This window comes from Mus caroli, chromosome 13, assembly GCF_900094665.2.
Source record: "Mus caroli chromosome 13, CAROLI_EIJ_v1.1, whole genome shotgun sequence".
Taxonomy (NCBI): Eukaryota; Metazoa; Chordata; class Mammalia; order Rodentia; family Muridae; genus Mus; species Mus caroli.
This window is the reverse complement of record NC_034582.1, coordinates 20,990,608-21,002,121: the sequence shown is the minus strand read 5'-3', so window position 1 is coordinate 21,002,121 and position 11,514 is coordinate 20,990,608. Positions and strand designations below refer to the sequence as shown.

General features: G+C 40.9%; 1 protein-coding gene across 2 annotated transcripts in view; it reads right to left on the bottom strand.

The window, feature by feature from the left end:
- Positions 1 to 4,080: 4,080 nt before the first annotated feature.
- The window catches only part of Dcdc2 (doublecortin domain containing 2), a 154,488-nt gene continuing 147,054 nt past the window's right edge, over positions 4,081 to 11,514 (bottom strand). For both annotated transcript variants that reach the window (XM_029468605.1, XM_021180583.2), the window contains one exon: positions 4,081 to 8,633. In XM_029468605.1, coding sequence (XP_029324465.1) covers positions 8,538 to 8,633 — 96 coding nt within the window. In that variant the 3' untranslated portion in view covers positions 4,081 to 8,537. The remainder of the gene's footprint in view (positions 8,634 to 11,514) is intronic.

The window sequence follows — 11,514 nt, the reverse complement described above, 5'->3', positions numbered from 1 at the left end:
TGTTATTTTGCGATGCTGCCATCTTTATTGCTGCTCCAGAAGTATCTTCTTCCCATTGAGCCTACAGATACAGCCCACCTTTCTGTGAAATCCTGAACCTCCTGAGCATTCATCACCTTGATAAACACTCTGTATTCGAAGCCCTCCAAACACCCTACCTTATACAGGAAACTCACCTGAAACTATGCCTTTGGTCCCTTCCTCCACAGCCTACCATGCCAATCTGACGTAACTACTTAGCTGATACAGATGTTGCTGGATATTAGGGTTTAGTGGACATCTCCACAGAAGTTCTTCAAATTTCTGAAGGGTTGTGGGGTTGAGGCAAGATCTTACTCTATAGTCAAAGTTAGATATAAACTTGGCTTCAGCATCATTGAGATCTTCCTGCTTCCATCCCAAGTACTGTAATCACAGGAATGAGCCACTGTTCTTGACTTCTCACTTCAATTTTTGAAGCATATTCAAAGAGAGTTATCTAACGTACTAGCCTGTCTTGTGGCATGCTTTCCTGCATGCCTCCAAATCACAGAGAGTCTGCAGTAGCAAATACATCCCTTTCCCTCCCAATGCATCAGAGTTAACCAACCACAGAAGACAGTCTGCAATCACAGGCTGTAACCTTTCAAAGCATCATATAACCCCGAGGGCATGAAGTGTTATTTGGCCAGTAAGTTATCTAACTTTAGAAGCCCATCTGAAGATCTACTTCCAACGCCCTGGTATTTGGGTTCCTTTATTGTAAGTTGAGTGTTCTATTTGCAGAACTGAGATGAATGCTCTCATATAAATTTATGAAGGGGCATCCTTAAGAACTATGAGAGAAGCATGAGAAGGAGGAAGAAGGGAAACAAGGATATAGGTCAACTGAAAACTCCCATCAGGCTGCATGCACAGAAACTCTGGAGCAAACACTGCAGCAAAGTCAGCTTCACCTGAAGCCTGAAGCAAAGTGCCAATGTCTTTGCTTCCCATGCCAGTCAGCGATTGGGTGCAAGCCAGTAATGAAGGCACGCACATCCTGGTCATGATAGTATCCCTCTGATCTCATGGCTAAGGGCTCAGTGTTCTCAGCAGTTGGTGGATGGATGCACCAGTTAATCGAATGTACGCAGAAGGGGCAAGCATCCCCAGAGCTAACCCCAGGGCCATGAGTCAAAGAATCTGGAAATTCACACAAACTATTTACAGTCAAACTGCAGCCACAAATATTTTATATCAAAACTTGTTGTTCTAGCTGGTGTGAAACATGCTGGTACATTTACAGCCTCAAAAGCATATGTTGGAAATGGAAGAAGCCAAAATGCAATTAGCAAGGCATTCCGCTGAAGGAGTTACAGCAAACATAGAAACAGAGGGAAATATTAGTGATAAGAACAGAGGAAGGCAACTAAACAGAAGCAAGTGGTACCCACAATAAAAAAAAAATGCTTCCAAACTGTATTGGGGCTAAGATATATGTCAGTTGGTAGAGTTCTTGCCTAACATGCAGGAAGCCTTGGGTTTGATGCCAGCACCATGTAAAGTAAGCATGATGGTACTACCCTGTAATACCCAGGGTGGCAACTGGCACCATGAACCAGGATGGGCAATCTGAGAGTAAAAGTATGTCTTCCAAGAATGGAACATTTGACTTTGAGGAACCAAGATGCTTTGCCAAAAGTTGTACGTGGAGGTCTGAGTTCCCGGGGAGAAACCTGGAAGTCATGGCACATGACTGGTTTTTAAGGTTATGAATGAGATTGCTCAGGGAGATCTCAGGGACTCAAAAAGGAGGAGGAGAAGGGAAGAAATGAGCAGAGGATCCGGAGAGTCAGTGCAATCCTACCTTTTCCCTATAGCCAAGAGAAGCGGCTTGAGGGAACAGATAAGATGACAGCTCCGCAGGTTCAGGAGATGGCTGACCTGCTGTGACCCCTGACCTCTAACTGACCCCAGAGCCCATAAGGAAGGAGGAGAAAAGCAACTGCTGTGCATTGCCTCCTGACTGCCATGGTCACTGGGGGGAGGGGGGAGGGAGAGATAAATACATTTTAAAGAATAAAATAAAAGTTTTAAAGAACAATAATGTTTGCAAAGCAGGATAACATACGCTAATGGTTTCAGCATCAAAAGCTAAAGCGTAAGTGTATAGCTGTGAATTTGAAATCAGCTTAGTATACACGTAAGTTTCAGATCACCTAGGACTACAGACTGAGATTCCATCTCAAATGAATGGTGGTGGTGGTGGTGGTGGTGGTGGTGGTGGTGATGATATAGCAGGGGCTGAAGAGATGGCTCAGCAATAAGGCTGCCTCCAGCCCAATGACCCAGATTCAGTTCCCAGCACAGCAACTCACAAGCACCTTTAACTCATGACACCTTCTTCTGGCAACCCCAAAGTACCTGCACACACATGCCATATACTCAGACAGACACATACACCTACAAAAAAACAACATAAAAAAACCCAATAAAATAGATGGATGGATGGATGGATGGATGGATGGATGGATAGATAGATAGATAGATAGATAGATAGATAGATAGATGACAGTGAACAGTGACTGCCTCATCTGGTTCAAACTTACTGTTTTACTTTGGTCTGTGTGTGTGTGTGTGTGTGTGTGTGTGTGTGTGTGTGTGTGTGTGTTTGTATTTGTTTTTTTTTTTTTTTTATTTTTATGTCACTTTCCTTACTACCAAGCCAACATGTTAGAGCAGTCAGAAGTGCCAGGCATTCCTGTTATCATTTGTCTTCTTAATGGGAGACTGAGTTTGACAATTGAGCACTGGAGAGCCTGTGTAACAATTTAATAGACTGAAGCCCCATTAGAGAAGGAAAGCAGTCCACTCAGAGGTCTGCAGGAGAGGCATGTGTTTGTTCTCATAAACAAGCAAAACACACCAGAGGAACTCGAGCCGGGATGCACTATACTGTAGACGTTATATTGGACACGGAGCCAGCTGTGGGAAGTTTCTGACATTGATTAACTGTGTCTGCAAATCGGTCTGCCTCTGGCAGTCTAGACACCTGCTTCCCCTGGGGTTTGCAATTCTCCTCCAGTAGAGAACCAAGGAGAACCAACGTGAGCTAAGGTGTCCAAGGGGTACTTATGCTCCAGGGTCATGGTGTTCAAATCATGGAGATTTAGTGCTGAACTGTTTTTTAATCGTAGAGGGGGAAACAAAACTATTGAAAGGATAGCAGTGAGAAGTCCCACAAACTGAATCTCCGTGAAACTCTTTGTAAAATGATACATTTATTTCTGTCTGTATACAAAATACACACCATGAGCATCACAAAAACTTCGGAACCTGTGGTTCTCTAAAAATATCTCGTACAATCAAGAAATGAGCTGAATGTCTACGTGAGTCTGGACCCCTATCTCTCTCTCTCCTGTTCATGGAAAATCTACAAAAAGGATTCACACATGAAATATTAACAACATAGTATCACATGGGAATGCTGAACATGGATGTTAACTACATAAAGCACCCATCTACTCACAGGACAGGACAGGTGTACGAGCATTTTAGAATGTGCTCCGATACAGAAATAAAAGCCACCTACCATAATTTGATCAAAATGCATACTTTTCCTTACATAAAGGCATTCTAAATATAGCAAATGCTACAGAAACTATAAGCTTAATTTAATCTCTATATAGTGCATGAAAAATTAGCCATTACTATGTGCGCGTTAGCAATGTTGACTGCAAAGAGAACACGAAAGCAACAGAGCTTCCTGCAATCCTTTTATGCTGACTACAACCTCCCCCCTCCTTTTTGACAGTAACTAAAACAGTCAGTTAAACTTCAAGGGGGATAAGACTACGTGGAATTCATTTGGTCACATTTTCAGAGCGAAGCTAGGCAGCCATTGGCTCCTGGACAGAGTTCCACTGGTCCCCTCGGGTTTTATTTGTTTTTTTGTTTGTTTTTGTTTTTTGAGACAGGGTTTCTCTGTATAGCCCTGGCTGTCCTGGAACTCACTTTGTAGACCAGGCTGGCCTCAAACTCAGAAATCCTCCTGCCTCTGCCTCCCGAGTGCTGGGATTAAAGGCATGCGCCACCACGCCCGGCATTCCCCTCGGGTTTTATTTTATAAGTGCTTTTTAAATTATTATTTTTAATTCTTTCCTAATTGCACATCTCTTTCAGGTGTTGACTCTTTTACAACAATGCTGAGTTTCTTGCTCAATGTATGGGGACATTGTTTCATTCCCCTCCTGACTTCCAAACTTCATGGGACAAAATATACAACGCAAAAGCTAGACCTGTCTATATACCAGGGTATGTGTCAAGCAAACGCCTTATGTTTATGAACATGCCAATCAGTGAAAAAGAACTCCAAGTGTCTCTGGTTAGAAAAGCAGACTAACCTTCAGAAACTGGTTCCTGCCCAGGGTGACAATGTATTAGAGTCACTCTGTGTTGTACCTGGTTTCTGGATACAAGGAGTCGTTCCAGGTTTTCTCCCTGCTCCCTCTGCCCCACAAAAGTCCACATGATACTTTAGGCTGCCGCAGAGACTGTTGCCTGTCATCAGTTCAGGCAACAAGGTGCTCATCTCTCATTTTTAAAAATGTAACTAAACCTAATTTTAGCATCTCTTCCTCTTTTTTGTTTGTTTTGTTATGTTTTGTTTTGTTTGTTTTGTTTTGTTTTAAATGGGTCTCTTATAGCTCACACTGGTCTGGACCTCACTGGGCAGCTGGAAATGACCTTGAACTTTGGACCCCTCTGCCTCTACCTCTAGAGCACTGGGGTAGTAGTCATGTGCCACCATGCTTACTTTAAGTGATGCTGGTAACTGTCTTATTGGGGAAATATATTGTATCTCTTGGTCCCAGTAATGCAATATTAAGGCTGATATAACAGTAGTCTCTTACTGTTTGCTCTCACACTGTTAGCTCTGCTTCTCCCCATGCGAGAGCCTTACTCTGTGCAGAGCACTAAGGAGGTCCTTCTTAATGCCTGAGAGTATATGAGCACACCCTTGGAAGGACTGGTAGATACGCGCGCACTGGGTGTTACGTTTTCTTCTGATTGGCACCAGTTCAGATGGGGAGTTTTCTCCTCTCAGATTAACTTACCCTTTAGCTTCGCTTTTGCTACTTTAACAGCAACAGTAAACGTGTAGAGTTGATTCTTTACACGACATGTTAGAATCACAGTATGCCTTCTGGCTACCTATGATGAATATAGCTTCCTATTTTTCTGTGGCAGCAAGTTTAGCTTTAGCTTGGGGTGGGTAGGTAGGTAGGTTGGTTGCTAGGTTGGTCAGTTTTGTTTTGTTTTGTTTTGTTTTTTAACAGGGATCTCATGTTGCCAAGGTTAGCCTCAAGCACACTGTGTAGCCAAGTGTGCTTTAACCTTTAATTCTTGATCCACCTCCTGCTCCCAAGTTGTGGGATTACAGGTATGAGCTGCTGTGCCCGACAGCAGCCACAGCTTTAAGCACATTCATTATCTTCTCTAAACCAGTGAAATCCATCCTCTGTGCATAGGGCAGGTTGCCTAAAGAAAACAAAGCATTTATACTTACTTATTTAACTCTGTGTGTGTGTGTGTGTGTGTGTGTGTGTGTGTGTGTGTGTGTGTGTGTGTGTTGGGGATGACTTTGATATATACATGTCACAGTATAGGACATCAGGCTTGGTAGCAGGCATTTTAACTGCTGAGCCATCATGCCATCCCCCTAAAGAAAACTCTGAGGTTTGTACTGTTTTAGCCCTACCCTAGGACTACCCTAGGAAAGATACCAGCATCACTTCTGATGTGGTATGTCATTAGACACCACACAAGAATGCACCCTTTAGACTTGAACTGGATACATGACCTTATCATGCTCTTCCTATGAGTCTGGCATTCTGACATTAAAAAATAGAATGCAAGAAAAATGTCTTAAATAACAAGTCTCCCCAGGGCCCCAGGAAAACCTAGAGGGGGGGGGGCTGCCCTGTAGTCATAGTAACAGGAAGCTGATGGGCAGGCAACTGTGGCTTCAACACAGGCCAAAACATGCAGCACATCCCTCTCATCTGAAGACGACTTTAGTCAAGGTTACTCTAGTCAAGTGCAAAACTACCCATGTTTCAATTCCATCAGCAGATGATCATGAGTGCCCTTAAAATTGAAATGTGGCTAAGGCATTACTGACATAAAATTAAAACTAAGAAATTGCAAAGAACTGACACTTCAAAGCAAGGCATTGCAGGTATATATCCAGGAGCCTTCATTATGAATGACACATAACCCTTCACCAAGCCCTCATCCATGTGCTCTATGTGTAATTCCCAAATTTGTCAGTAAGTCTCACTTACATGTGGCCCTAATTTGTCATTGCTACCCAATTTCCACAGGGGAGACCAACACTTTTGAGAGGTGAACTGAACTTCAACTTCTATAAAGGTCACCTTCACAGTTATGCCTATAGTTTTAGTCCCCAGTAAAGGATTACATGTTTGGCTAGACAACATATAGAGGTGGTTTTGATTTGAGTCACAAGTTTGGGTCCCATGCAAGCACAGATGATGATGATACCCCCACGCATTTCAACATTCTATGGTTGTTACTATGCCTATAACCTTCTTGAAATGTTAAGATCTCAGAGTTTGTTTTTTTATGTGAAGTATCAGTGTTGTTCCTCATTAAGACAGCTGGCAAGAGAACCCACAAAACCCAAGTGTCACAGTGACGTGAAGGGTGGGGGGCAAAGAGTGATGCTTCCTTAAGAAGACACACCCTTCATGGTGAGAAGGAGAATCAGTTTGAGGCTTTGTTAAAACTTCTTATATTCAACTTTTGTAAGATATTTGAATCTTCAACCCCAGATGCTGGAAAGTCATATCAGAAGGAGAGCATCTCTGTTTTCCTAACAGTGCAAGATGGCTTCTGGCAGTCCATGCGTGTTAAAAGTAAGTGTATGCACAAAAAGCACTGCCCAGACTGTGCCCCAGTTAAAGCCCATCCTCCTGGATTCCCAGGCCCTGTGTCATGATCTCCCTCAAACACTGTGATGTCATAAGCTCTGCTCATATTTTCTATTTATGGAAGAATCAAAATAGCTCTGGGGAAAAATACATCTATTTTCTACATTGCTTTAGTATATATAACTCCCAACTATTTTGTTCCCAGATGGTTGGTTGTGAAATCTAGAGGGGGAAATAGACTTACAATAGTAATGAATCTTACAACGGCACTACAATCTAAAATCTTCCAGTTTGCATTTTCTGAGTAAAAATATATTCCTTAAAATGAGAAAAACATATTATTTCTGTATTTAGGGGGAGAGACATCATCTCTACTATGATCATCAAACTAACATAATTATCTTTTCCTTCATCTGAACCTCACAAGGTGAATACATATTAGTTTATCTATCCACAAACTGAAATCAGAAGCCATGGAAATATTTCAATTTTTTTCAACAATTTCCATCAGATGGATATATATATATATATATATAGAGAGAGAGAGAGAGAGAGAGAGAATCTACTTGAAAGGCTAAAATAGTCTAAAAGTCTGCTTGAAAGTCTAAAAGCTTAGGAGATACATGTGCAGATGGATGGACAGACAGACAGATGGATGAGTACATGGACAGATGGACATAATCTAAGCAGCCATGACAGTCATTTCAGCAAAAGGCAAGTAGCTAAGGAATTGGATCGCCATAAATTGTTCTGCTTTTGCTTCCTTTTTTGTTCCTTTGTGTTTAATAAAAAGTTCATTTTTAAAATCCTGAAAAGAATTTAATATTAACCAATATTGGGTTTCCCAACAGCATATAGGAGAAGGAAAGGCTTTGTTCCTTGTACAGACACAGTGAAAACATAGCAGTGAAAAAAACCACACGATGTCTAGGTCATACTTTCTGGTTCCTGCCTGAGAGTGTGCCAGTCACATCCAACACACCTGACATGAATCACCAGGCGCTCTGGAAGCTTTTCCTCTGACCAGGTGACACCTTGGGCTGTGTTTTGACTTTGCCCAAGGTGGACCTTGGCTGGAGGAAGAAAGGAATGTCACCAGCTTCAGAGTGTTCGGATCTATTGCCATCTCCAAATTATCTCTGAAACTAAACTGCAATTTGTTCAATCAACAGTTTATTGCTTCAAGAACATAATACACGTTTCTCCTATTACCAATTCTTAAAAACTCTATACATTCCTAGATAAATGCTTTAGAACAAGCTGCCAGTATTCTTGCTTCCAAGTCTATGATAAAGTATCTAATGGGAGCTAGCCCATGTCTTTCCCCTTTACAAACACAGGTAGCCAGCTGCTGTCTTAAGGTGCAAATCCCCTCTGTCTCTCTTTTGTTCTTCTAAAAGGAATTTTTTTTAAGGAATTTTTTAAACACCTGTCATAAGCTTAAGTTATTGAGTTACAAATGTCCTAACCCTTCCTTTCATGTAGCTACTATTTTTTAAATGCAATAGGTAGGGCCTCCACCACATTGCCACATTCTACATGAAGAGATGCTGTGCTCATTATTCAAGTATTATAGCTCTGCATCCTCTCACATCGCTCATATTCTCTGCTTTAAACCATCTATGCCACAGCAGAAGAGGCCTTGTTTGCTTCATTCTCTTGAGGGCTGGTGACTGTCACTTCTGGTCTTGGTGGTCTTTGAGCATCCAAACCAGCCTGGAAGAAAAACAGACCAAACCAAAGACAATTAAATGTTTACATAAATGTCCCATTTAACCATATAGGTATTCAACTACAACCCACCCTTTGACTTCCCTTGTTTCTAGTCAGTCATTTCCCCCAAATTGCTACTTTCAGCCCTTTAGTTGGCTGATACCTCATGTGACCATACTCCAGTATGTGCTTTAAAAGCACAGACAGGCAGGATGTGGGGGCATAAATCTGTAATTTCAGCACTTTGGAAGTAGAGGCAAGAGGGTCAGGAGTACAAAGCCAGCCTCAACTTCATAGCCTGCTTCAAGAAACTAAAACAAATAAATAACTAGATGAAATGAAAGCACAGACTCATCTCTTATGCTGCAGGGTTATTTTTTTCAGTTCCCTCTGCATGTTTGTTGGTGCTTGTCGGTTAAGTGTTTCCAGGGGCAAGGGAAGCAAGAGCAGTCCATTCCCCTCCATGTCTCACTAACCCAGTGTGCTGCCAATGACCCTCTGCCTTTGGTCTTCCACCAGAATGCAGGTTCAAGTGCCAAAGAGTATCAGTGTCTGGCGGTGAAGGGCAGAACATAAAACCAAAGCAGAGTGCCAGCTTTTCTCCAGGAAAAACCATTGTCCTTTGCGCATCCCCTGTTACCAATGACATTTATCACATTTATAACTCATCTACCCATTAGGCTGCTGCTGAGCTGTGAGATGAGAGCTGGCTAGTTTGAAAACTAGAGTCCATGAAATTCTGGAGGCTTCACAGCCTCATGAGGGGCCCTCAGTCTTAGAGACAAGAGCAGCTCCACGACACTAAACCCCATTTTCATGACTTATGCTAAAAAAAGAAAATATATATATATATATATATATATATATATATATATATATATATATGTGTGTGTGTGTGTATATATATGTATGTATGTATGTGTATATATGTGTGCATGCAAATCTGTATTCATGAATGTATATATGCATGTGCACATACAAGTATATATATATATATATATATATGCATATATAGACAAGCATGTGTGTATATACTTACAACTATATATGTATATATGTAAATTTATGAGTGCATGTATGTATGTAGATATATGTATACAGATATGTGTGTGTATATATATATGCATGTATGTATATATATATATACAAAGGTATTTCACATATCTATGAAAGTATATATGCTAGTGAATATGTGTAGATGTGTAGATAAATGTATGCCTACATATACTTGTGTATATGCATGTGTATATGCATGTGTATATGCATGTATATGTGTTTAGGTATATACCTATATATGTGTGTGTTTGTATATTACCAGGTCTGCATTTTATTTCACATTGCTTCCTTGTGAGGTATCTCAAATGATGTCTTGAATATAATATACTCTCCTAATGTTAATAGACGGCAGTTGCTATTGTGTATCTGTCTTCTATTTCCTGCTACTTCCTACACTGTCAGTTTGCTATCACAGATTTGGTGTCTGGGTTTTGATATTTTTATTTGCTACATTGCACAAGAACTGTCACATGTGACAAAATTTTACATGTAAACTGAATTTTTAGTCATTTCTAAGTAAAAAGTCCTTTTATAAAGTCCATTGTTAACCTCTAATTTGCAGTACATATAAGTCTAGATATTCCTACACTTGGTGTGTGTGTGCATGTGCATGAGGGCAAAGATAACATATATAATCATTGCAAGAAATGAAAGAACCAAGAAGACCCCATCTTCTTGTGAGTAACTATTCCATCTTGGACATTTGATTGGTCCTTAAAGTCTCCAATGAGCCACTTATCTAAGCACCAAGAATTGACTTCACTATATCACATACCACAGACATCCACACTTCAGACCTTAACAAGTTATATAACCATAAACTTAAGTGATGCCTAAATTCCTATAAAAAGCACACCTTTTTTAGATTTATTTATTATAATACATAAGTGCCTGTAGCTGACTTCAGACACACCAGAAGAGGGTGTCAGATCTCATTACAGGTGGTTGTGAGCCACCATGTGGTTGCCGGGATTTGAACTCAGGATCTTTGGAAGAGCTCTTACTCGCTGAGCCATCTCACCAGCCTCAAAAAAAAAGCTCACTTTTCTAATTTAGATTTTAAGTTAATTTATTTTAACTGAAAAAAGTATATATGTTTATAATATAACATATAATGTCCTAAAATATATGTACATTGTGGAATGACAAGCTTGAATCATTAACATCAACATTACCTTTTCTATCAGTAGAAATAGAAGTATTCCTTTCAGATCTTTACGTTTAAACATTCATTCTTAGGAAGAGTCACTAGGCAGGACAACACAGCTCCTGAACTTATTCCTCAGAACTGAAATGTTCTGTTCTTTGGCCACCATCTCCCCAGACCCAACCCTCAGTCCCCATTAACCATCATCCTACTCTCTGCTTCTATAAACTCAGAGTACATTTGTATACACAGAAGCTCAGCTCATACAGTATTTGTGTCAGGTTTGTTCCGCTTAACGTAATGCCCTCTGACCTTCTATGTTGTTGCAAATTACGGGAAGAATTTTACAAACCATGTATTTTGTGAAGTCTAACTAGGTCACACATTGAATTAAGCTAAACCCCTGGAAGACTGCATACTAGGATCTTCCTACAGAGCCCCACTGGGAAGAGAGGCCCCTTGGTATTGCAAATTTTATATGCCCCAGTACAGGGGAATGCCAGGGCCAAGAAGCAGGAGTGGGTGGGTAGGGGAGCAGGGCGGGGGGAGGGTATAGGGGACTTTTGGGATAGCATTTGAAATGTATGTAAAGAAAATATCTGACAGGATTTTGAGACTTCTGGTGAGTGGAACACAGCTTCTGCTCCAGTCCAACCGCGCAGGTCCTGAGACTGCTTTGGT